General features: G+C 34.6%; 1 protein-coding gene and 1 pseudogene across 2 annotated transcripts; both read right to left on the reverse strand.

The window, feature by feature from the left end:
* Positions 1 to 672: 672 nt before the first annotated feature.
* On the reverse strand, positions 673 to 15,448 carry LOC120187145 (annotated as a pseudogene).
* Positions 15,449 to 16,368: 920 nt separating this feature from the next.
* LOC120186983 (arabinosyltransferase XEG113-like) lies at positions 16,369 to 27,091 on the reverse strand. Of its 2 annotated transcripts, XM_039190776.1 has the most exons (14): positions 26,766 to 27,091; positions 26,241 to 26,495; positions 25,952 to 26,157; positions 25,366 to 25,471; positions 24,862 to 25,118; positions 24,523 to 24,658; positions 18,953 to 19,047; positions 18,809 to 18,862; positions 18,340 to 18,453; positions 17,449 to 17,547; positions 17,252 to 17,368; positions 17,108 to 17,111; positions 16,715 to 16,800; positions 16,369 to 16,589 (listed from the first exon to the last, which is right to left on the reverse strand). In XM_039190776.1, the coding sequence occupies exons 1-14, from the start codon at positions 26,953 to 26,955 to the stop codon at positions 16,422 to 16,424; spliced, it is 1,887 nt and encodes a 628-aa protein (XP_039046707.1). In that variant the 5' UTR covers positions 26,956 to 27,091; the 3' UTR covers positions 16,369 to 16,421. The 2 variants fall into 2 exon arrangements, with proteins under 2 accessions (XP_039046707.1, XP_039046706.1); XM_039190775.1 differs by lacking the exon at positions 17,108 to 17,111 and having other exon boundaries at positions 17,249 to 17,368; positions 26,766 to 27,087.
* Positions 27,092 to 27,241: the final 150 nt, after the last annotated feature.

Consider the following 27,241-nt stretch of genomic DNA (forward strand, 5'->3'; position numbering starts at 1 on the left):
CAGTCACGGCTCCCCTTTATTAATTTTGATTTTCCTTACACTATTTTCTCAACTCTACAATGAAAGCAAAATATAATTTCCTTCCAATTTTTCAAGTTCTTTTAAGTTCTAAAAATAACAAAATTAGGCCTTTGGTTTAGGTTAAATGATGAAATGGTGTATTTATAGTAATACTTTGGTTGAATGACTTGTTTATAACTTAAAAAAAAAAACTCATTTATTACTAAACACGTAATCAAAGGACCTTGAATGTATTTTACCCAATCATTAAATGGAGTAGCTAAATATCTGAACTCGACATTCCTAAATAGCTAAATTGATGTAAAATGGAGATGTAGCAAGAAAACAAAAGTTGTATTCTTATTCCAACTGACTCACCAAATAAAATATTAACCAAAAATGGAGAATAGAAAATCAAACTATACTAATACTACAAGGATAACTTTTTCTAAAACACCAGCTCAGCTCATTTATCAACAAGATGGATCTGATATGACACGAGCTCCTCACAAAACAAAAGGGACTTCTTTTCCACTTATACATCCATGTGAGATCCCACATTACCAACATCGATTTGCTTCATCTCGTCTCATCTTATCCGAATTTAGCAGCCGCGATGGACACAAAACTTGATCAACCAGCGCAAAGAAAAAGTTCAATAACAATTTTACAACATGCAAATGTATCAATCATCTAGATGATAATATGATCCAGCGGTCTTTTGTTCCCGGTCCTTGGTTGAATCTAGTTTGTTGATTCTCGGTTGGTAATTCGTTGGGTCCCGTCAAAAATAATGTCCAAATGCTGTAGAGTGCAATCAAGTGCAAGAGTGAGCACCAAAAACCACAAATGCAACTTGTAAATTCCAATAGAATAGGGTAGTCAATCTTGAAAAGGAACCAAAGAGAGAACAGCAGCGAGACTCACAGATAAGAAGAGATTCATGCCAGTCAACGACTGAGGCGAATTTGCAATACAATCCACTGAGGGCTTCCCCTCACACACTATAACACGTTATGTGAGGTAAGTCGCCATTATAAAATCATGCTCAACCACATGCAGTTTTCTTTGCATGAAGGATAAACCTCTTTATGACTCTAGATGCAACAATTCGCTGCTCGGAGTCAAGATAAGCACTCAGTTCATGTAGCATCCCAAAAGTCGGGTCAGTGACTAAAATGTAAATTTTGGAAACTTTGTGCTTAATTCTGAAATAAGCTAAAAGTTCAGGGACTTAAGTAAAGGATTTTGGATTAAATAGTAAAGATGGATTAACTAAAGGGGTAAAATGGTCTTTTCGTAGAAAAGATTTTTTATCTTCCATTTTTGAGTGATATAAACGTGTGGGAAATGTGAGAAAACATCCAGATTTTTCTTCTCTTCTTCATTTTCTTCTTCTCCACCGTGGAGCTCTTAAGAAAATGTGAGTTGGTTTTCTTTTGGTTAATTCTTAAGAGTCAAGCATGGTTTTGGTTAATGAAGCATTGGGAAAGAGTATGAAATCAAAAAGAAGCATGGAAACTTAAAGAGTAATAAGTTATGGTTGATTTAAGTTAAGAAGTGGATAAGTGAATTTGTGAATAAGGATATAAAGGGATTTAAAAGTTGAATTTGACTTGTCATATGGAAGAGTAAAAAGTTATAAGTGTTAGAATTAATTTTGGATAACATGGAAAAATTGGTATGATTCTTGAATGCTATGTGGAGGAATGAATTTTTAAGTTAAAGAGATATTGAATGAAAATTTATTGGTTTAAGTATGTGTATGAAAGTTAGGAATATTAAAGGGAGTGAAGTATGAAGTGTTGAGCTAAAAATGAAGTGATTTTCGAGCTCAAAATGTGATTTCTGGGCTAGGGGAATCGGTACCCATTCAAGGGGAACCGATACCGCCTCAAACGAACCAGAATTTACAGAATGCCATGGGGGAACCGATACCCCCACAGGAGGAAACCGATTCCCCCCTAAAGGAAGAAATGAATATTGGTTTATTAAGTTCGTTTAAGTTGTTAGTATCGAATTACAAGATGTAGGTATCTAATAATTGTCTTGAAAATGTACAATTATGTAGATATCGAACATGAACAAGTTCCAGAACGATTATCAAGTTAAGATTCGATTGAAAGAGAGGAAATCATAAAAGTGGATTGGAACTTAGTGAGGCCAAGGTGAGTGCATATTATTAGGTTGTGTATATTATTATATGGAAATTAGACTTGTGATAAGTTTGTTTCCAATATTTTATGTTTGCATGAATAGAAGCATGATTAAGTTTGTATTATGTATATTTGCTTTGTTCATATTATATGTTATGAGGTGTAAATTTATATGATATGGGTTATATGAGAACAAAATATGTAACTATATGTGAACCTTATGAGATGTGTGAATATGTGAAATAAGTTATAAGGGCACGAATCATGTATAATAGTAAATGTTGTATGTGATAACCATAGAAAGAAAATAAGTTAAGTGATCATGAACATGTAAATATATGTTTAGATGAAGATATAATAGCAAAACATAAATTACATGAGTCAAGTTTATGGAAACTATTATAATTTACTTATAGTATTAAATGAAAAGTGAGATAAACTAACTAGCATTGATTTATAGGACAATATGAAAATAGAATATCAATTAGGAGATCTGTATATAAATAATGATAATCATATGGGAGATAAGTTGTACGAGAAAGATTGATGTGCTTATATGAGCTATGATATAGAAATTACATGGTAAAGATCTATGAAGTCATAGGAAAAGGTTATAAGAGTAACGTAAACTTGAATTAAGAGAATATAAGAAATTTGTATATAAATGAATTTATATAAGTGATATATGTTAGTATGCTACAATATATGTTATAGAATCTATGTAAGCATAAGAGAAAAAAATATGAGCTAGGGATTATGAATATAAATGATGATATGATTATACAATAAATTATGGAATTATGATCTAGGTGTTTACATGTCTATAAAAAGATATAAGAACAATATACATAAGCTTCGAAATAGGAACTGTGGGATTTTAGTGTTATATAACATTATCTATGTGATTAAGTACAAATGTGATATCATATATGACAATGATTTGTGAAATTGTATGAAAATGTGATATGATCTACGAGATAATAAATCATGTGAATTATATGGAAGTGATTTGTGTGTACATGTCTGATATGTCTTACATGATATGTATGATTTCACAAGAAATGACATGAGCTATGTGATTACATGATTATAAGAGATCAGACATGCGATAAGAGATGAGTGTTATGAATGTGAATATGAAATGACATAGATAATAATGCCCATGTTATGTGTCATGAGAGCTAGGGGTATAGTTGGCATACCAAGAGTCGAGGGTCTACGCGGTCCTTCGGGGCATATATGTATTCCTTGGAACATGTGTGATGTCTTTTGAGACACATACTTGATCCTTTGTATATGTATATGATTCTTAAGGAATTTTCTACGTGGTCCTTAGGGACATTTTATATGGCACTTCGGTGCAATTCTACGTGGCACTTCGGTTTAATTCTACGTGGCACTTAGGTGTATTTATACGAGCTGTGGTGACAACATTTGTGTACAATCTCTATAGACTCACATATCTATATTTCTCACATGTGTACATGGGCTAATAAAGAAATAACAACAAACATATTACATGTGACTTGCATGTTTTTGTGCTATGGATTGTATTATATGATGACATGTGGATGGTATGATTAAATGAGTCAAATGTTGGTTAAAATGCTAGAGATAAGAGGATATGTATTAAGTGTTATAAATGATAATAATAATAATAATAATAATATTGATAATGAAATAAGTCTAATGATGGAAATGATGAGTATATGTGTGTATATGTTCTTACATGTAATGATATAGTGTTTATGTGTTATAGGGATTTGTTACATGAATAAAGGTATGAGTGATAGCAGTAATAGTTCATGCATGAATAAAGGTATGAGTGATAGCATCAATAGTGCCTATGTGTGATTGTTTCACACGTAGGTTACAGAAGTGAGAAAAGAAGCTAAGAAGAGAAAGACAGGTCAGCATCTCCCTTACAAAATTCATATCAGAAAATAGATGATTTAAATGTGTTTGGTTATTTTGAATATAGTTGGCATGTACTAATTGATTTGAGTTGAATATGCTCTGATCGATTTTGATTATTTTGGTCGATTTATGCAAATAAACCGCTTTTATTGTAATGAAAGCTTTAAATTTCTTTGAATTTTGTCAAGAGTCAAGGTTTGAAAAGTCAATGTGATAGCTCAGACTCGTATTCTGGTCGGGTACAGGTTGGGGGTGTTACATTTAATGGTATCTGAGCCAAGATTTAGCCGATTCTAGGCTTAAACTGGAGTCAAATGAGTTTTAAAAATGTGTACATGCCAACATAGAGTGAGAATTTCTGATATGATAGTGTAAGGAGTGTGTTGTCTTGCTAATAGAATTAGATTGCTAAGTTATAATAGAAGTTTGATTTTTTTTCGAAGTAAAGTGAAAGCGATAATATTCCTGATTGTGATAGCTATTCACCTGCCCTGGCCAAGCAGGATGAAGAGCGGACACCTCAGGAAGTGCCTAATAAGATCAAAGGTTGATTTCAGAAAGCTGAAATCATATCTGAATAATGATAGAAAGTTTTCATTGTTTTGAATCGGAAACACGATATGGAGTAGTTTTATTATTACGTGGATAAGACATAATATGGTGAACAAGTATCACTATAAGAGCGTAAAAGAGTTTCCACTATTTTGAAGTGTAGAAGTTAGATCAAGTAGTTTAGTTATTATGTGAATGAGTTGAAGTATGGTGAACAGATGTTAACATAAGAATGATAGAAGATTCGAGAATGTGTTTATTTTAGAAAAGTTTAAAAAAAGTATTCGGCGATAAGTTTATCAGATAGATGAAACCAGAATTATGAAATTGAAATAAAGAGATAGTACCGTGTATAAGCAAGAGTGTGGCTATAATAAGGGTTTACATTCTAGATGGAAAGAGTTAGCGTTAGCCAACCAGAAGATGTGATGGAAAATGTATTAGAATTATAAGATTTTGAGATATTGTCAGGATAAGATAACCAAAGATGAGGTGGATCTGGATACAATTGTATATTTTGATCATAATAATGTGATATAGTGAAGAATGTGAGGATTCGTATGTTTTAATAAGCTAAGGATTGATAAGAAGAGTTTAAGAATGAGAACATCAATGATCAGTTTATAAGATAAAGCAATTAGAAGGTTGGGTTGGAACAACAAAAATTGCATGGTGTAGGAGAATAAATGTGGATTTGATAAGTTAAGTAAACTATTGTTGAGATAATTCTGACTGTAAAGAATGTATATGAATGGTTCGATGAAGGTTATGCTTTGGATTGGAAGAACTGGTGATGACTAACAGAATTATGTGATGGTAAGTGTATCAAAGGTAAAGGATTAGATATGATGTCAGGGTAAATTAACTAAGTATGGTGTGAATTGAGACATGATTATGTATTTTGATCACGGAAATGCAAGGTAATGGAAGAGACAAAAGAATAGTAAGGTATATGATTAAGAGTGTGGGTTGGATAAGTGAGTAAATTGCACTGGTTCGATTTCAACTGAGAAGATGAATATGATTAGTCTGATTAGGGCTTATGCCCTAAATTGGAAAAGTTGTTACTGATTAATTGTAATAGTATGGATAATAAAGTTATAAGATTTGAAGAAAATATAAAGTTAAGTTAATCAAGTATGATGTGGATTTGGATATGGTTTTGATCATATAGATATGAGTAGGCAAGGAAATAAGTATTTGTATGTTTAAAAAGAGGCTTTGAGGAAGAAAATATAAGTACAAGGGATGGTAAAGAATGAGGTTTTGTATAAGTAAAGTGGATTATCAAAGTTATGAAAATGCGATGAAGATCGGTAATCAGAGAAGAGTATAAATAATAAGAAAAGAGTATGTGAACATTAAAAAAAGATATGATATGTGTATAAGAAGATTTTGATTTTTGAAAGAATGAAGAAAAAAAAGGGATAGGAAAAGTCAAAGATGGAGTTTAAAAGATCAAGTATGACAAGAGGTATATTAAGATATCAGTTATGAGTTGATATTGAATGATATAATTTTTAATTATTAGAAGAACGAGAATGGGTTTTATTCTTTAACAAATATGTAAAGATTATATGAAAATATTATGTGTATAGTAATACAAACAAGGATTAAGAATGAACAAAAGTTTGATTTATGTGCAAAACACATAGAGAATGATGAAAAAGATCAATTGATTCATAATATTGAGGAATAAGGATTAGGGTTACTATCTATATGAATGATATTATATGGACTTATAAAGATGTGGATGTATATGAAAGATTAAGTAAGGGAAGCAACATGAAAATATTAGAAGAAATGATATTATAAAGGTATGCAGTGAAAATTCGAGGACGAATTTTCTTAAAAAGAGAGATTTGTAACATCCCAAAAGCGGGTCAGTGACTAAAATGTAAATTTTGGAAACTTTATGCTTAATTCTGAAATAAGCTAAAAGTTCAGGGACTTAAGTAAAGGATTTTGGATTAAATAGTAAAGATAGATTAACTAAAGGGGTAAAATGGTCTTTTCATAGGAAAGATTTTTTATCTTCCATTTTTTAGTGATATAAACGTGGGAAATGTGAGAAAATATGCAGAGTTTTCTCTCTCTTCATTTTCTTCTTCTCCACCGTGGAGCTCTTAAGAAAAGGTGAGTTGGTTTTCTTTTGGTTAATTCTTAAGAGTCAAGCATGGTTTTGGTTAATGAAGCATTAGGAAAGAGTATGAAATCAAAAAAGCATGGAAACTTAAAGAGTAATAAGTTATGGTTGATTTAAGTTAAGAAATGGATAAGTGAATTGTGAATAAGGATATATAAATAGATTTAAAAGTTGAATTTGACTTGTCATATGGAAGAGTAAGAAGTTATAAGTGTTAGAATTAATTTGGATAACATGGAAAAATTGGTATGATTCTTGAATGCTTTGTGGAGGAATGAATTTTTAAGTTAAAGAGATATTGAATGAAAATTTATTGGTTTAAGTATGTGTATGAAAGTTAGGAATATTAAAGGGAGTGAAGTATGAAGTGCTGAGCTAAAAATGAAGTGATTTTCGAGCTCAAAAATGTGATTTCTAGGATAGGGGAATCGGTACCCATTCAAGGGGAATCGATACCCCCTCAAACGAACCAGAATTTACAGAATGTCATTGGGGAACCGATACCCCCACAGGAGGGAACCGATTCCCCCCTAAAGGAAGAAATGAATATTGGTTTATTAAGTTCGTTTAAGTTGTTAGTATCGAATTACAAGATGTAGGTATCTAATAATTGTCTTGAAAATGTACAATTATGTAGATATCGAACATGAACAAGTTCCAGAACGATTATCAAGTTAAGATTCGATCGAAAGAGATGAAATCATAAAAGTGGATTGGAACTTAGTGAGGCCAAGGTGAGTGCATATTATTAGGTTGTGTATATTATTATATGGAAATTAGACTTGTGATAAGTTTGTTTCCAATATTTTATGTTTGCATGAATAAGGCATGATTAGTTTGTATTATGTATATTTCTTTGTTCATATTATATGTTATGAGGTGTAAATTTATATGATATGGGTTATATGAGAACAAAATATGTAACTATATGTGAACCTTATGAGCTGTGTGAATATCTGAAATAAGTTATAAGGGCACGAATCATGTATAATAGTAAATGTTGTATGTGATAACCATAGAAAGAAAATAAGTTAAGTGATCATGAACATGTAAATATATGTTTAGATGAAGATATAATAGCAAAACATAAATTACATGAGTCAAGTTTATGGAAACTATTATAATTTACTTATAGTATTAAATGAAAAGTGAGATAAACTAACTAGCATTGATTTATAGGACAATATGAAAATAGAATATCAATTAGGAGATCTGTATATAAATAATGATAATCATATGGGAGATAAGTTGTACGAGAAAGATTGATGTGCTTATATGAGCTATGATATAGAAATTACATGGTAAAGATCTATGAAGTCATAGGAAAAGGTATAAGAGTAACGTAAACTTGAATTAAGAGAATATAAGAAATTTGTATATAAATGAATTTATATAAGTGATATATGTTAGTATACTACAATATGTTATAGAATCTATGTAAGCATAAGAGAAAAAAAATATGAGCTAGGGATTATGAATATAAATGATGATATGATTATGTACAATAAATTAGGGAATTATGATCTAGGTGTTACATGTCTATAAAAAGATATAAGAACAATACATAAGCTTCGAAATAGGAACTGTGGGATTTTAGTGTTATATAACATTATCTATGTGATTAAGTACAAATGTGATATCCATATATGACAATGATTTGTGAAATTGTATGAAAATGTGATATGATCTACGAGATAATAAATCATGTGAATTATATGGAAGTGATTGTGTGTACATGTATGATATGTCTTACATGATATGTATGATTTCACAAGAAATGACATGAGCTATGTGATTACATGATTATAAGAGATCAGACATACGATAAGAGATGAGTGTTATGAATGTGTGAATATGAAATGACATAGATAATAATGCCCATGTTATGTGTCATGAGAGCTAGGGTATAGTTGGCATGCCAAGAGTCGAAGGTCTACGCGGTCCTTCGGGGCATATATGTATTCCTTGGAACATGTGTGATGTCTTTTGAGACACATACTTGATCCTTGTATATGTATATGATTCTTAAGGAATTTTCTACGTGGTCCTTAGGGACATTTTATATGGCACTTCGGTGCAATTCTACGTGGCACTTCGGTGCAATTCTACGTGTCACTTAGGTGCATTTATACGAGCTGTGGTGACAGCATTTGTGCACAACCTCTATAGACTCACATATCTATAGTTCTCACATGTGTACATGGGCTAATAAAGAAATAACAACAAAATATTACATGTGACTTGTATGTTTTTGTGCTATGGATTGTATTATATGATGACATGTGGATGGTATGATTAAATGAGTCAAATGTTGGTTAAAATGCTAGAGATAAGAGGATATGTATTAAGTGTTATAAATGATAATAATAATAATAATAATTGATAATGAAATAAGTCTAATGATGGAAATGATGAGTATATGTGTATATGTTCTTACATGTAATGATATATGCCTATTTGTTATAGGGATTTGTTACATGAATAAAGGTATGATGATAGCAGTAATAGTTCATGCATGATTACAAGTTATAGTTTACATTATATGTATTTGCCTCACTAAGTCATAGACTTAGCGTGTGATTGTTTCACACGTAGGTTACAGAAGCGAGAAAAAGCTAAGAAGAGAAAGCATGTCAACATCTCCCTTACAAAATTTCATATCAGAAAATAGATGATTTAAATGTGTTTGGTTATTTTGAATATAGTTGGCATGTACTAATTGATTTGAGTTGAATATGCTCTGATTGATTTTGATTATTTTGGTCTATTTATGCAATAAACTGTTTTTATTGTAATGAAAGCTTTAAATTTTCTTGAATTTTGTCAAGAGTCAAGGTTTGAAAAGTCAATGTGACACCTCGGACTCGTATTCGGGTCGGGTAGGGATTGGGGGTGTTCAGTTCATCTATTAAATATATATCTGCTAGCTGCATGAAGTAAAAAAACAAGAGCATTTGAAACAGGAGTGAAACAATCAAATTGTAATCCGAATACAAAAACAGAAACAAAACAATGTAACTCCCAAATTGTAACTTGTATAACCAAATAAAATTTCATACATCTCCTCCCTTGACTTTATGGCTACAACTTTCAAGAAAAATATGACACAATAGTTTCCCATTCCTAGCACTCACTAGAGAACCACCTCCAATTTCATACAATTTTCAAAGAACAAGTTCAGCAAATTCAATGAAGATGATGTCTCAGTCAAGTAAATTTTACATGTCCTTTAGAATTAGGGGCAGAGGGTTAACAACAGCCATAAACTAAACAATCTTCCCTAATATGAATATAATGGAAAAGTGGTTCATATACAAGTTGATATTTGTGGGTATGAACACATGTAGCTGGGTATGTGAGTGGAAAAGTAATGCAGTAGAATGAGGAAAGGACTCGTACAGAAAATGGAACACATTGAGGGGACAGTCATGTATAGTGTGGAAGGGACCCCCCATTTTTGGTTAAATTGTATTTGATCCCTTTCAGTTCTAAAATTGATTTAATTAAGCCCTGGCCCCTATAGTTTTCTTGTTTAATTGCAATTTAGGTCTTATCAATTTTAAAATTTGTTAAATTAAGCGGTACCACCTTTTTTTTGTTTTAAATACTTACTGGCTACTACTAGGTCCCTGTCATTTGAAATTAGACAAATTAAGCCCTAGCTCCCATTTTTTTGGTTTAAATACTACATGTCCCTTCCATTTTCAATGTTAGGTAATTTGCCGTCCCCCCCACCCCCCAGTACACAATGTTTCATTCTAGTTCCCTCCCTGTTATATGTCAATTAATATCCTTAACTTTTGGGAAATAAAGACATTTACCTTTCCAAGGCATAGACTAAAGCAAACCTTTGCAACTCTCCTCCAGAGAGATCATGACTTCCTGATCCATCAACTGTTCAATGAGAAGAGGCTTCATCATATCTGAAACAACTGGGGATGCATGTATGGATCGCGTATCTTTTGATCTAGCAAGTACCTAACTGAACGTTGAGATTTGGAATGATCTTTTGGGGTTTGTATGAAACATTAAACTCAGGAATCTCTACATCAGCGCCCTCTACAATATCAGGTTTCAACAAACCAGCCTGCAGATTATCCAATAAAATGAATCAAATTATCTAAGGTACAGGCTTACAAAAACTTAGAATACATGCACAAATGATGAAAAAGGAACATACCAACATACGAATAAATGTGGTCTTTCATGTCCCATTCTCACCCAACATTACAATAATCTGAGAATCAGTAAATTCACCCTCAATCACTTTAAGTTTAAAATTGTAAACTAGAGTTTTATGATGAAAGCAGTAATCTTTATTCGAAAAACAAAATTCATATTTTACAACAGGATCAATTGGAGTTTTATACATAAATTAGAGAACTAGATAAGATAGAAGTCATCTTTTCTATAAATTAGGAGATAGTGTTAGAGATAAGTTAGGAAACAGAGTTTGACTAAAACACTACTCACACCCCCTCAAGCTGGAGAGTAAATGTTGTAAAGACCCAGTTTGGATGTGATTTCGTCGAAGATAATCCTCATAAGTGTCTTGGTCAATATATCTGCTAGCTGGTTTTGTGAGGAGACGTAGTTTAGTTTCATAGTTTCCGCCATTTACTTTTCTGCAATGAAGTATCTGTCGATCTCTACATGTTTTGTTCTGTCGTGGTACACCGGATTCTTTGCAATGCTTATCGCATATTTGCTATCACTCTGAAATTCAAAGTAGTTGTTATTGCATATCTCTAGTTCAGTTAAAAGTCTTTGTAGCCAAATTACTTCACATATCCCGAGTGCTATCACCCTATATTATGCTTCTGCACTGCTCCTGGAGACTACTGATTGTTCTTGCTTCTCCAGTCACTAGGCTTCCCCACACAAATGAATATCCCGTGGTTGACCTTCTGTCTTTTATTTCTCTAGCCCAGCTTGAATCTGAGAAGATTTTAACTGTTTTTTCTTTATATTTTCTGAAAATTAACCCATGTCCTAGTGTCATCTTTAGATATCTTAAGATTCGATTAACTGCCCAAATGTTCTTATCTAGGATCATTCATGTATTGACTAACAATGCTAACGAGAAAAGCAATGTCAGGTCTAGTTAGAGATAGATAAATGAGTTTACCAACTAGCCTTTGATATTATCCTGTTTACCGGGCTTCCTTCTTTACTCAATTTCAGGTTAACTTCCATATTATCAGAGCAATTTTTACAAACAGAGTGTAATCGGATTGACACTGTTTGTAGTTATCTTGTAATATTACATTCGTGAATCTGTCAAACCAAGCTCGAGGTGATTGTTTAGACCATATAAGGATTTCAGCAATTCACATACCTGGTTATTACCATAATAGATTCCTGGTGTAATTTTCATATAGACCTCTTCTTCAAGATTACCATTGAGGAATGCATTTTTTTACGTCTAGTTGGTGAAGTATCCAATCCTTGTTCAATACCAAGGATAATAGAACTCGAACAGTGTTGAGTTTTGCAACTGGAGCAAAGGTCTCCTGATAGTCAACTCCATGAGTCTGAGTGAACCCTTTTGCCACAAGTCTAGCCTTATATCTCTCAATTTTTCCATCTGCCTTGAATTTCATAGCAAAGACCCATTTACAGCCGATTGATTTCTTCTCTTTAGGTAAATCAACGATGACCCAGGTTTTATTGTTTTCTAGAGCTAAAATTTCTTCTTCATCTGCCTTCTTCCATTCAAGACTTTTTAATGAATCCTCTATGGTCACTGGAATGTGAATATGATCAACCTGAGCTATGAAAGTTTTAAAAACAGGCATTAGTTTACAATAAGCAACAAATTTATTAATAAGATGAGTTGTACATCGTCTAACTCCCTTTCTTTGAGCAATTGGTAACTCACTAGTATCAATCACCACATCCAACTTATTTTGGTCACCATCTTCTTTGTCTGTCGAGGGATATAAGCCCGTTCTGGCTCTTGACAATGCATTGGCTGCAGTGTGGAAGGTAGGGCTTGTTTAGGTCATCTTTTGTAGGTGAGAATATCGGTAGATGGCCTGGGTGTTACATGAGAGTCGATGGGATTAATGGATTGGTTTTCATTATTAGATGTGGTGGTGTTAAGAGGTTGTGGAGTGGTAGTTGTTTCAATAGAAGATGAACTGATGGGTAACTCAGTGATAATCGGTAAAAATTGAAATTCAGACTCACTCTCCCCCTGGATTTTGGTTTTTGAGAAGAACGGTTTATGCTCTTGAAAAGTGGCATCCATAGAAGTAAAGAACCGTTTGTAGAAGAAGAGTAGCAACGATAACCTTTCTGAAGAGAGGAATAACCAACAAAGACACACCGAATTGCTCAAGGATCAAGTTTAGATTTATTAGGATTGTGGTGATGGACAAAGGCGGTACAACCAAAGACACGAAGAGGATCAAAAGAGGTAAAAGGTTTGAAATGAGGGAATTTGGTCGAAAGGATATCCCGGGGACACTTCAAGGCAATAATCTTACTAGGCAGACGATTGATGAGAAAAGTAGCTATTAAAAGAGCCTCACCCCAAAGGTATTTCGGAACATTAGAAGAAAAAGGAGTGATCGGGTTACCTCAAGAAGATGACGCTTTTTGCATTACTCTTGCAAATTTCTTCAGCACTTTCCTGTGGGTCACTGCAACCTAAAACCAAGAGAAGCGAAGAGGTAAAGATGGGAAGATATTGCAGATGAATGATGGGCGCACAAATGACCCTAGTAACAGATTTTCCTTGAAGGTCAAAGATTCATCTCGGAACCTCAAATTTTCTGTAGGAACAAATCCAGCCAAGAAGATATTGATTCCCTCTCTTACAGAAAAGGGAAGGATTACAACTCCGTAAGCACTCGGTTTTCCATATAGCAGCAAATGAAATCTGATAAGTAATCCAGGACACTAAGATCATGCTCGACCACAATCACATAGTCGAAGTACACAGTGGAAAAGCATAATTCCCCCAGTTAGATCCACTCAAACTATAAGCAACATTAGAGGCTCAAAAAGGTGAAGATATAACATATTAGACCTGAGCAGAGATCGAATGACTTGTGCTGCTTTCAGTCTCTGCTTTACATCAAGATAACTAGAAGGTTCATCAAACATATATATCTCTGCATTCTGTATGGCAACAACAACAATAACAAATCTCTGAAGCTCCTATGACCTGGTTGAGTTCAAGATCACACAGAGTTCTTTCATTTCCCTTTCATCTATTTGGTCAAGCACCTACTCTGCTTCTGTATGGCACAACAACAATACAAATCTCTGAAGCTCCTATGACCTGGTTGAGTCAAGATCAACACAGAGTTCTTTCATTTCCCTTTCATCTATTTGGTCAAGCACCTACCCCACATTGCCTGAACTGCCTTTGGATATTATCAACATACTGTGGCTTGATGATGGCCTGTAAAATATATAAGATATATTATCAGAAATATCAGGCAAACAAGGCAATTGCAGGACAATTCTCAAAGCTTCTATTTTCATCAAACACATTAGTGTCCATTGTTCAGTATCTGTAGCTTTATATCACAAGAGAAACAATCGATTTGCAGGTGATCATTCAACTATAACTACCTTAACAGAACCAAACTAGTTCAAATGCATAAGTTCTACCCCAGGGATGCTCAATGGAACAAGATAGAGACTTGTAAAATGCTGGGAGTATGGCAAAAGTAGAAGAAACAAATGGCTCCGATTAAACTATTTTTGAAACTTGCATCGATTATCACACATGATTTATTTCATGGAACAAATATTAAAATCAAAGAAGGTTAGAACTGGTTTTGCCCAACTCATTGAATCTCAGAGCCTAACTTTTTAAGTTTCAGGAAAACTCTGGAACGAACTAGCAAGATGAATAGAGAATGCCTTGACATGGAGCTCTCCTATTCATTAAACTATCATAACCTCCACAACAGAAATGTGTTTATATATATACATAAAAAGGCAGGACTTGAAGATGTAGAATCAAAATTTCATGTAAAGAATCACCTTGAGGTTATCTCCCGAGATGAGAGTAAAATAATTCTGTAATCCTGCCAATCAGGAGGGTTCTGCAAACAGATTGCCCAAATATGTAAAGAATTAGCATACATAAAGAGCAATAAAAAAACCAAGGCCACAGAGAATTACATTGATACGACCAAGTTTGGTTTCAGTTTCCCAGCTAGAACTTTAAGGGCTGTTGATTTCCCAATGCCATTGGTTTCGACCAGACCAAGAACTTGCCCAGGCCTCGGAGCTGCTAACCTAAAATTGCAGTTTAAAACCACCTCAAAACAGAAATGGGAAAGAAAGGGAAAGGAAAGCTACAAAATCTTGCAGGAAAAGCATGAATGAACAAACCTGAGTAATTTGAAAGTATTGGGGCCATATCGATGGGTTGTATCTTTAGCCAAATCTCTAGTTAAGTTGATAATCTGAATTGCTTCAAATGGACATTTCTGCATAAGAAACCAGGCATTCAGCTAAAGTGACATACTGACATGTTCTTATAAGATACACATCACTTGATACGAGAGTAAAATTACAAACCTTGACACAGATACCCACAACCAATGCATAACTCCTCAGAGATGAAAGCAATCTTTGAGGCAGCACTAACCTCAATACATAACTTCCCTGTAGATAGAGTAACAAAAGTGCGATCATTTGCAGAAATATAATAACAAACAAGACAGTGAAATAAAATATTATTGTAAAATAAGTGTTTAAGCATTAATAACATCCAAAAGGCAAAAGATGTAAGTGTTTAAGCATTAACAACATCCAAAAATAAGTGTTACAGCATAACATAAAATTTGTTTTTAAATTGTAGATAGAATATATTATTGTAAAATAAAATATTAAATTTATTAGTAAATAGTAACTTATATGAAATAAAATAAAAAATAATTGATTATATCATGTAATTCAATGGTTTAAAGAATTTATCAAGATTGGTGTAATTCTGAAAATAGATGTCAGTCTCTAATTAATAATGCAATCTTTCAAAATTGATATATCCTAAATAAAGTACAACTCAATGATATATTTTTTTTAAAGAACATCAAAGAGATCAGAGAAAAGAAAGATAAAAAGGCAAAAGATGGTTTGTAAACAAAAAAAAAGGAGGCTTTCTAATATAAGAAAAGTAAAGAAAAAATTGAAAAAAAATTGAAAATGCACTTTTATCGGAGGTTGATATTCTTGAGATGATCAAATTTTACTTTTTTCTTGTTAATTTTCTCAATTATTTTAATCACATCATCTCATGAAAAGCAGGTTATAAGCTCAGCCAGCATGAAACAAGGTTCTTTGGTAGTGATCTACGAATCATTTTCCTTTTATTCGAATTGACCAACAGTTAAATACATCTCAAGGAGTTATTTTTAGAAAATTTATCAGAGGGGTGAACAACACAGCAGCCTTTCACTATTTCAAAGTTCAGATTCCGGACATTTGCTATCCAATCTGAACACTACTGCTAATACTTAAACTAATACAAACTTCAACCCATCTTTAATCTATCAATACATCATTCTTGGTTCTTGAAGACATGCAGGGAACGATAGCAGCTTCGAACGGACTTCACTCTCTTTTCTATTCCCGAGACCGAAGCTCGGCAACATTTTGGTGAAGGGTGTGAAGGAAGGGCTTCACAAAGGCGGATGATCATCCTCAGGTTTTTGAGGTGGAACAGGTTTCCAACCTGGTTTTTCGTCCCAATACATGTCATAGTATATGTGTCCCGGAATGTGGTAGTCTACACAGCACCATATACCTACATACCGCTTGACACGATTCCTGAATTTCTCCTCTCTCGCCTGAGTGTGAATATAACATATCATTCGAAATTTCGAATCTATTAGTAAACATAACTAAGACTATATTAACCAGTAAAGATAAAACAATGGAAGCAGGAGAGCAACAGCTTGATGAAAAGACTTGCCTTGTCAGTGAAACCAAGAAAAGCATCTTGCATAGAAGAGAATTGAATGACTTTAACATCCTTGAACGAAGAGAACACCGTCTCAACTGTAATTTAGAAGTATAATTCAACAAGGTCAACACCAAGCCAACAATGCTAACATCTGACAAACAACTTTTACAACTTAATTCACCAAACTAAACTAGGACTAGTGCTTAACTAATGAAAAGTACACCTCATAATATTCGGCAAACCTAAAGTTTAATCAATAAAGCTCTTACTTGTGTTTCTTCGACTCAATAATTTGTGAGTCAGTTACAGGTATTTGTCCGACATTGGTATGTTCATTCTTTCTCAAGTTTTTTCATGTATTTGGAGAGTCTTTAGTAGGTCATATCCCATACCCTTAGACACAGGTGTTATGGGTACTTCAAGAAGAATGAAGAGTCGGAGAAACATAGGATTTTACCATAAAACAATTCACTAAAAGGATATAATTCAACAAGAACATATGAAAAAGATATTTCATAGCAGAAAATAAAGAATCGGCCATACCATTTCTTCACTACTGTGTTTAGGAAATCTTAAAAGACCCGGTTGACTTGCGTTGCTTGATGCATGGCAATCTTTACTTCCTTCTTTACAGAGCTGAACATCAAGCCACGACTCTTTTACCTGCAACACCTCAGACTAAGGTTTCAAGGAGGAAAACATAGAAATAAACAATTTAGTTTATATCATTGGTATTAATTTACCTGTTGAGGTAATAATGGATTGCTGAAAAGAGAGTATTCTCTTATGTTTACTGCAGGACCAAACTCCTCCACTGGAAGATCTTGCAACATTACATTCACCTACACCAGAGCATACTGTATTCATTAGAATATAAGTTCCCATGTTCAAAATAAAAGCATCTTCTCATGATAGAACTCTGAAGAAGTGGAGCTTAATCGGAAGATTCTCGGACAAAATAAACCACGTCTTTTAGTTGTAGATCTAATTGGTCTTAAGTCAATTAAATATATCCAGACTTTAACCTTTTTTCTAGAGGTGGAAAAAACCCTTCAAATATTGATATTCATTGAGAAAAGTGTGAACCAGCCAGAAGATAACTATATGATTGTAGACTTTAAAATTAAATGAGATGAAAAGGAGTTGATAAGAAGTTGGTAATGTGCATTATGATCATTATGCCCATTTCACACCTCCCAAATCACTCAAAACAGAAAACAAGGATGAGTTCTCAGGACTGTTCTGAACATAGATTCAACTGTTGATTTGCACTGCACAAACAACCCTTACCTACTAGAATAGAAGAAACTTAAAACCTCTATCCGTAACATTCATCTAACAATCCTTACTCATCGTATCATATCTTTAAATGGTGAAAAAAGAAGGTGGCTTGTCCAATGAATGGTAAACATGACATTAATCATTTTAAGCAGTAACCTAAAAGTCCAAGAGAATGCCTACTGCAGTTCTTTCCACAGCTCCCTGCATTTTATATTGTAATTTAAAGTGACATTGGTTATTTTCATGGATTCACAGATAAAAGGAGGATGAAAAAACAGGGACAACATGCAAAGGAATGTTACAGGAGAAACAAGAAAAATACCTAATGATTCTTAAGATCAACTAAAATGTACCTCAAAAACATGGTCCAAAGGGCAGAGAAAGGGTTGTCTAGTCATTGACCCCACCAGAGTTCCAGGATGTGGAAACCACAGCCTATCCAACCTGCACCATAGTGGAGGCATAACCTGTGTACAGTGAGAAGCAAAAAGATGATTAGATAACCTTGTAAAAATGCAAAACCCCAAGTTACATTGGAATGTATTAGAGAACTTTCACCAAACAATGAGAAACTACCTGCACAACAGATTTCATTGCTTCTTTGCTAAGAGGAATTTCTAAATTATAAACCATTTTCCTTAATTACTTTTGTTACCACTAGGCACAAGTAATTCAGGTTAAAACTCATACTAAGGGTGTAAGCAAGAATCTTTAGAAACCACTTTAATAATTTGGCTCAATTTCTATTGGACGAAAAACACTCTCAAAATCATAAAAGTAAACAGAGTCTTTAGACAATATCTGTAATCTTAGAGTTCTCACCAGTGTACGGTTCAAGACGGAAGCGATAGCAAGTGCTGACCTTATTTGTTTGATCTGAAGAAAATTATCAAAAAACAGAAATTATATGAATAACCACAGAGGACTTACACTGCAGAAGCTAGTTCTAAAGTAAATCATCCGTACTTGGTAATTAATAAGAGAGAAGTGTGATTCAAGATTATGCTCCCCATCCAGTAACAATCTCTTAGGAATAGAAGGTTTAAACGACAAGAATCCTCCTGCATAGTTCCTTCAATAAGTTAACGTAAAGGATAAATCATGATATAGACATCTTTAAAGAAAGAGTCAAGATCCAAATTCAATTGACTTGATCTTCATTGCTTGAAAAGTTGAACTCACTGTGGGCAATATAGCCCCATTTGTGTGAAATGGGATCAAAGATAGAAGTTAAAATGTGTTTATTCAGAATAAAACTCAAAATTCCACAGATAAACTTGGTGATAGTAGCAGAGAGCAGTTCAGAGATTAGTTTCTAGAACATATCCTTCTTTTCTTTGGCTACAAGAAACTAAAGCAGAAAAGATACAAAGGTCTTTTATGAGAAGGAATGGGTTGAATGTTTTACAGGGTGTTATCGACTCCAGCTATTGGTTCTGCAGGGGGATTATTATGTTGTTGGGATGACAATGTGTTTGAGATGGAAAGTCACAACATCAACAGAAGATTCATTGTTGTTGCAGGGAAATTCAGAATGAATCAATTCAGAAGTGTTCTTATAAATGTTTATGGGCCTTCAGTGGAGGAAGAAAAAGAAAGTTTTTTTGAAGAACTTAGTGTGTTCATTTCTGGACAGAATCTGTCGGTTTGTGTTGGAGGGGATTTTAATATACTTCTGTGAGGATGAGAAGGTGGGCAGAGCTCAGAACAGATTCTCAATGAGGATTTTCTCTCAGTTTATTCAGTCTTCAGGATTAATTAATATGCCTTTGAATGGAGGCAGGTTCACTTGGTAATAACCAAGATGATCCAACATTTGTTAGATTGGACAAGTTCTTGGTGGATGGTCAATTTTGGCTAATTTTCCTGAGTTAACTCAGTCACTTATTCCTAAATCTATTTCAGACTGCAATGCTATATTATTACAGGAAGGAGGAATTGATTGGGGAAAAAGCCTTTTAAAATTTTTAATTATCTGATGGAGGAAGATGGTTTGAGGAAATGGTCAGACTACTATCACAGACTGTAAGAAGCTTGGGAGAAAAGATGGAATCCTAAGTATTTTGAAGAACTCTAAAGCTGCCATCAAAAAATGGGCAGGGAAGAAAAACCAGTTTCTGGGAGCTGCAATTTCAGATTTAGAAAAGAAAATTCAAAAGCTAGAGGAGGATGCCTGCAGTTGAATGACAGTTCGGTTCAGGGGATTGCTGATGAGTTAAGTGTTTGTAGATCAGAGTTATGGAGACTTCATAGAATTGAGGAGCAGATTTGGTTCCAAAATTCTAGAAAGAAGTGGATTAATGATGGGGACCGAAACACAAGATTCTTCCATACTTGTGCTTCAGTTAGAAGAAAACGAAATGCGTTGAATGCTTTAATAGTTGATGGGAATATTACTCATGATCCAGCTGCTATTAAGGCCACTGTTAAAGATTTTTTTCAAAATTTCAATGATCGGTCTACTTTAGACGTTGAAGATATTGGTTTGATTTTTCCTAGAATTTCCATTGAGCAAATTATTCTTTTTTTATAGAAGTTGGAGGTCTCATTAAAAACTCCCTTCGTATTCGTTCACATACTAAAAGTATGTTAACGAACATTGGAAGGAAGAAAAGAGTACCTCAGATTTTATTAATATAATACCCGATACAAAGACACCACGGAATACCTCTCATGGTGAGGAACCATTACAACAAAAACCTTAACCTCATAAAACCTCATCCAAAGCCACAGTCAAATCACCTACTACTAATTACACCACCAACAGTAGTAATAAAACAACGCGACAGAACATAATACAAAATGAAAGCAACACCTACAACCATATAGACTAAAATAAAACCACAAATGAAGAGACGAGATCTAATGAGACTTGTATTCTTTAGGAGCCCAAGAGTTTGGTTTGAATGAAGGTTCTATCATGCACCATGACCTTGAAGAAATTGTCACCAACCTTCAATTCAACCATCGAATCAATTCTCGCATCAGCCTTTGTTAGGACTTGAATTTTAGCCGATCAAAGGATGGAGATTGACAACTTTCGTCGATAGCCAATAAAAGACCCCACTTATCAGCAATGTTCTTGAAAGTATTCCAATTCCATGCGTGAAAAGGAACACCCTCGCAAACTAGCCATACTCGAGGAGGAGGAGGTTTGGGAGACGCTTAAGTCTTGCAATAGTAATAAAGCTCTGGGGCCTGATGGATTGAACTTGGGATTTTTTAAAAGGTTTTGGTCTGTTCTTAAAGGAAACATCTGCAGTTTTTTCACTGATTCTATGAGGGGAAAGATTGGGAACATGGTATTAACCATACTTTTATCACCCTTATTCCTAAGGGTTCTAACATTGGGAGCCTTGATTATAGACCTATAAGCCTAGTAGAGTTTATAAGATATTATCCAAGTGTCTTTCCAGGAGGCTAAGAAGTTGTACAGGAGATATAATCAGCCCGACTCAATTTGCTTTTATACCCGGTCGACAAATTTTGGATTGCTCTCTCTCATTGCTAACAAGGGTATTGATTATTGGAGGAAGAAAGGGCTAAAGGTTGTGTCTTTATAGTTGATTTTAAAAAGGCTTATGATACGGTTGACTGGCCTATTTTGTTCAAGGTGATGGAAAAGATGGGTTTCGGTTCTGCTTGGATAAGCTGGATCAGGAGATGTGTTTCTACAGCTTCTATTTTAGTGTTAGTCAATGTGGTTCCATCCGAGGAGTTTCCAATGGCCAAGGGTCTTAGATAGGGATGTTCACTCTCACCTTTATTATTTAATCTAGTGGGGGAATTATTGAATTTATTAATCCAAAGGGTTGTTTCTGAAGAATTATTTTCTGGTATGATAGTTGGCAAGGAGAAAGGGTCCTTTAATCTTACACACTTGCAGTTTGCGGATGACCTAATTATTTTTTGTAGAGCTTCGAAGACGCAAATTATGAATGTGAAGAGGGTGCTTAGAGTATTTGAGGTTATGTCAGGGCTACAACTAAACCTCAAGAAAAGCATATTGTTCGGGATTAATATCTCCCAAGAGGAGGTTAAGACTTGGGCAAATTCCATTGGGTGTGCAGTGGTAACTTCCCCTCTAACTATCTAGGCCTCCCACTAAGTGCTACTAAGAATTCCTCAGTTATTTGGGAACCAGTGGTGCAGAATTTTCACACTAAATTAGCAGATTGGAAGGCTGCTACTCTGTCATTAGCAGGGAGATTGGTATTGATCAAATCGGTTCTATCCGCATTACCTACGTATTTTTTGTCCATGTTCAAGATTCCAGCTTCTATCCTTAAGTCTCTCAATTCAATTATGTCTAACATTTTATGGGGAGGGGGCAATGGTATAAAGAAGATTCACTGGGTTAAATGGATGATGTCTGCAGATCAAAGAATGAGGAGGCTTGGGAGTTCAGAATCTGATTGTATGAACAGAGCACTGCTAGGGAAGTGATCTTGGAGGTTTGCAAATGAAAGAAGTTCTGTTTGGAGGAAATTTATTAGTAAATACAACATTGACTCATCAAGGCTTCTGTTGATAGCAAGGTTTCACATCAATCTTCCTAATTATGGAGAACAGTGGTCGACAACCATTACAAACAAGACTCCTTTGGTTCCAAGTTTCACAGTTTCTGCAGTTTTCATGTTGGAAATGGTAAGCATGTACGATTTTGGCAAGACAGTTGGGCTAATGATTATCCGCTCCAGATTTGTTTCCTAGACTGTTTTTGCTTGCAACTAATAAATATGGTAAACTTTGTGAGTTTGGGGAATTTCTTTCATCGGGCTGGATTTGGGATGTTCAAGTAAGAAGAAATTTAAATGATTGGGAGCTTGAACAATGGTGTAATTTGGTGAGCATCATTTCTTCTATTCTCTGTCTAAAGATTCCACTGATGGGTTGATTGGAAAGGCAGTGGGGATGGTGTTTTACAGTCAGTTCATGTGTCAAGTTGTGCAGCAGGTTCAGAAGATGTTCATTTCTGGAATAATATTGTTTGGAGAGGTTTGGTTCCCCCTAGAGTTGAAACATTAGTGTGGCAAATATTGCTCTATAAATTAGCTGTTAAATCTGAATTGGTTAAAAGAGGTGTTCAAGGTATTGAGGATGATTTATGCCCTCTCTGTAGAAGGGTTGAAGAAACTTCCTCACACTTATTCTTTAATTGTTCGATTGCGTGGTCTTTGTGGAACAAATTTCTAAAATCCCTTGGTTACCTCCCCTTCGGATTTCATCAAATTGAATGTCGATGCAGCCACTACCAGTGATTGGAAGAAATCAGGTCTTGGAGGTCTTTTGAGGAATCATTTTGGTGCAATCCTAGGTTCTTTTCAGGAACCGGCTGGTGCAGGACCTCCGGCATTGAAGGAACTTAAAGCTATTCAAAGGGGTATTTCTTTCTTTGCCTCTTTTCAAGGGAGGTTTAAAGATAGGCTAATTGTTGAGAGTTATAGCAGAGTTGTTGTAAACTGGATCAACAATGTTGATTCATGTCCAGTTGTATGGTTTCATTGTTAGAGATATAGTTGATAGTCTTAGAATTTTGGGGGGGTTGTTACATGGGTTGCAAGGACAGCTAATAGGATGTTGATGCTTTAGCAAAGGCTGGTATAGGATGATTTTGATGTTGTTGGCATTTTCAGTTTGGCTTTCTGGTTCATGTTCGGATGGGTTTGTTCATTGTTGTAAGAGCTATTTGGAATAGATTTCCAAGGTTGTAATTATTATTTTCTATAATGAAATTATAAGGCACTCTTTTCCTCCTTCCGCTGATTAAGGAGCTTCTATTCAAACTCCATTAATCAAGAAGGAGGTTTTTAATGAGGCCTTCAAATCTTATCAAAAAAAAATCCTAACCAACACATGAAAATATGATAGGAGGTATATTAATATGAGAAAAGCATCCTATTTAGTTACAGGAATAGCTGTGGAATTATGTACTTCATGAGTTGTGGAGAATCAATATACACAAATCCTCTGTTCCATGAAGTTTTTTTTTTATAGGAATTGAAGGTCTCGTTAAAAACCCCCTTATTGATTGAAGGAGCTTGTATAGAAGCTCCTTAATCAGCGGAAGGAGGAAAAGAGTGCCTTAAGATTTCATTAACTAAAAGAAATTACATAAGATACAACCAGATAAACACCCCCATCATAACCAAAAAAACAAAAAAACAACTGAAGACAACCCTATACAACAGAACTAGCTCAGCCTAAACCATCTAAGCTACATGGACCATTTCCTTCGTCCTAAAATGCCTATGTTGCAAACGTTCGATGACTATAATCCATATGGGATAGATCCCTTCACCTTACATGATTGAAAAATTAGCATTTTCATATCAATTGATAAATAAACAGAATAGCAAGGTGCAAAAACTATCTTAAACTCTAATTATCTCAAGATATAGAGCAATACTGAGATAATAGGGATCCTAACATCAAATCTACAGAATAGCTGGCACAGAAATATCTGATGTTTTATATTTTCTAGAAAGCATATAATACTCATATAGCTACCAACATCATAGCTGGTACAAAATTACCAGGAGCATCATAGTATTCTGGTGGATCATAGAAAACCATGGATTCACGCAGTCGATGACGCTTCCCTTCAGTACCAGCATACTGGAATGTAGTGTGCACTGCATAAGGCTCCAGCCTAAATTGCTGATACATAGCCTGCCAATAGCATTAGGGCTTAAGACAAGCTTGGTGCAAAACAAACACAGCTGCTCATAAACAAATACAAGCAAGATAACTAAAGTTCAACAGGACATACTTGCAAAATATATAAGCAAAGAGACTAAATTTAATAGAAACAGTAAAATGAAAACGGGATGCGACTCTAACTAAATTGCTGAGAACTAGCATAAAGATCTTACCTGAACAAAATAAGTGTGTCCACTACAAAATATACTTTCTGGCAGAATTCCCAGCTTGAGATTCCCATCGTAAGCATAGAAAAGTCCACTCTCATCATCAACAGCTGGCCCTGTCTGCTTATGTACAAGGTCATTAAATCCATTCTGATCCCATATCTTATCATCAGCTAAAAGCATATCTTTCCACTCTTTCGCCAGTTTTATTGCAGGCTCAGTTGGACGCCAGTGGAAAATTCCTATATTGTAGGCAGCGCCAACTGTTTCATGAAAGGAAGGATTCAGTTTTAACCGAAGGAGTTACAATAACAGCCATAAATGGGTTAAAATAAGAAAGTGATAAATGTGAAAAATAGTTGTCTAACTATAGCACTGATAGAATGCACAAGTATGGTAGTATAAAAAAAAGAAGAGGGCAGGTCTACAATAAAAATACTACTGCAGGGACACAACTTGAGAAAAAGATAAGCAGATGAAAAGGAAATTCTTCTCGAAACATATGTTTACCAAGTTTCCAGTCAGCCAATCTATCGTCAACAACTGTTGGCACAACTTGGTCACTTGAAGTTAAGACGTCTGCGTCTGGGTACCGAGCAAGATATGGAAGTGGATCCTATTAAAGGAACATTAAATATGAAGTACGATTTTCACGTATATCTTCCGACTATAAAGGATCATGCCGCAACAATGAAATCACATTGAGTTTCCATTTTATAGAAAATGTATGTATATAAGGCAGTATTTTATTTTTGATTAGATATGTAAGGCAGTAAATTAAGCAAGCGTTACACAAGCTCATAAAAATACATAGATAATGAAAATAAAAAATTTTAAGGAGCACAACACCTAGGAACAACTAATATTATCACTAAAATTTTAGTTCTCGCAGAATCAAAGAAATCTATATTCTTCCACATGATGATAACAGTCCAACAAAATCTAAAGTATCTACTTTAGAGTGAAAAATGAAACAATCAAAATAATGGTAAGTATAATATAAACAATAAAGAAACACTTGAGCTCGAGGAGAACAGTCAAGTAACAAACATGGAATAGTAATAATGCTAAGTATCAAATAAAAAAAGAATAGTACCTTCAGCCACGCCATGTCTGTATCGCACATCAATAGCTCAACGCCAAAAGGAAGTATAGCATTTATAAGCAAGACTTTCTCTCTCCCCATTTTATGAAATGTAGGACTACCCCAGCCTACATCATCTGTGCTCATATGGCTGCCCATATCAAAGACTGGGATACCTTTCCAATACAAAGCCTTCAGTAGTTTGGTGTCCATAGTACCTAAATTATAACAATTCCAACTCATTGTCCAGTTTTAAGCACAATTTCTTGTTGTGTAACTGCTGGAAGATTTAAAAACTTACCAACAAGAAGATTAGAAACACCAAGATCCGTCAAGTGTTTAACCCAAGTCAGGATGAAATCCATAAAAGCAAAGTTACCAAAGGTGACTATGATGACATTATCTTTTGCCCTTTGTCTGACCAGTTCTTTAGTTAGTCTAAAGGACTTTAAACGAGGCATTTTCGAAGTACGTGGCGGGACCTCCCAAATAGGTCTTAACTTGTTGCTCTTAGACTGTGATGGTTGAGAAATGTTGCTGGAAAGAGAAATCACATCTGTTCGTATAGAATTGAGGATATCAGCCAAGATAAGAGAATCATGAAACGCTAAATGAGCTAAGGTGATGCAACCATCATCGTAAATAATATGTAACAGAGAAAGTCTTGTAAAATACAACCCAATTGGGTTCTGTTTTTATCTAATCCATTGCAAAGCTTCATTTTTTACAAGGACCCAGTAATGAATATGATGTTACTCAACTCTAATAACAACAAAAAAGAAACAATGACAGCTTAACTAGAGGAGAAAGGGAAAAAGTAACCTACTTTGGGAGAGAGGAGAGGTGGGAAGCCAAGAGGAAGAGATAGAGCGAGTGGTGGAATCGACTGGAGAGTAAATAGCGGAAAAAACGAAAAACGAAGACACCACTATCCCCACTAAAACGGCGGCGTATATGGTCAGAAAGAGGGGTTTGGACCCAACAGCTTCTTGAACAGCGTTCCTCCATCCTCCCATATTTGATCCTAATTGCTTAACCAATATCAAACGATTATCGTTTTTCTTGATCTCTTCGGCTTGGAACAGTTCAGAATGCGAATGCGATTTGATTTGTTTGTGAATAGTACATCAGTCTTCTGGGTATGTTTTTAAGAGAACTTTGGATCAAATTTCATTTAAATGCTACTAGATAGCAAGTAGAAGAAGAACTTGCCTGCCCCCGCAAGCCCAGCCTTGCCGCCGGGTTAACCATTTCTCCCTTTCATTTTAAGGGTAAACTACACAAATGGTCACTAATGTTTGA

This window comes from Hibiscus syriacus, unplaced genomic scaffold (assembly GCF_006381635.1).
Source record: "Hibiscus syriacus cultivar Baekdansim isolate YM2019G1 unplaced genomic scaffold, ASM638163v2 tig00113722_pilon, whole genome shotgun sequence".
Lineage (NCBI taxonomy): Eukaryota > Viridiplantae > Streptophyta > Magnoliopsida > Malvales > Malvaceae > Hibiscus > Hibiscus syriacus.

Coding starts and splice junctions, on each gene's coding strand:
- LOC120186983 (XM_039190776.1), bottom strand. CDS start 26,955: ATGGGAGGATGGAGGAACGCTGTTCAAGAAGCTGTTGGGTCCAAACCC. Junction 25,472..25,951: donor CAGACATGGCGTGGCTGAAG/GTACTATTCTTT, acceptor TTCCTTTAATAG/GATCCACTTCCATATCTTGC. Junction 25,119..25,365: donor ATTGGCTGACTGGAAACTTG/GTAAACATATGT, acceptor TTCATGAAACAG/TTGGCGCTGCCTACAATATA.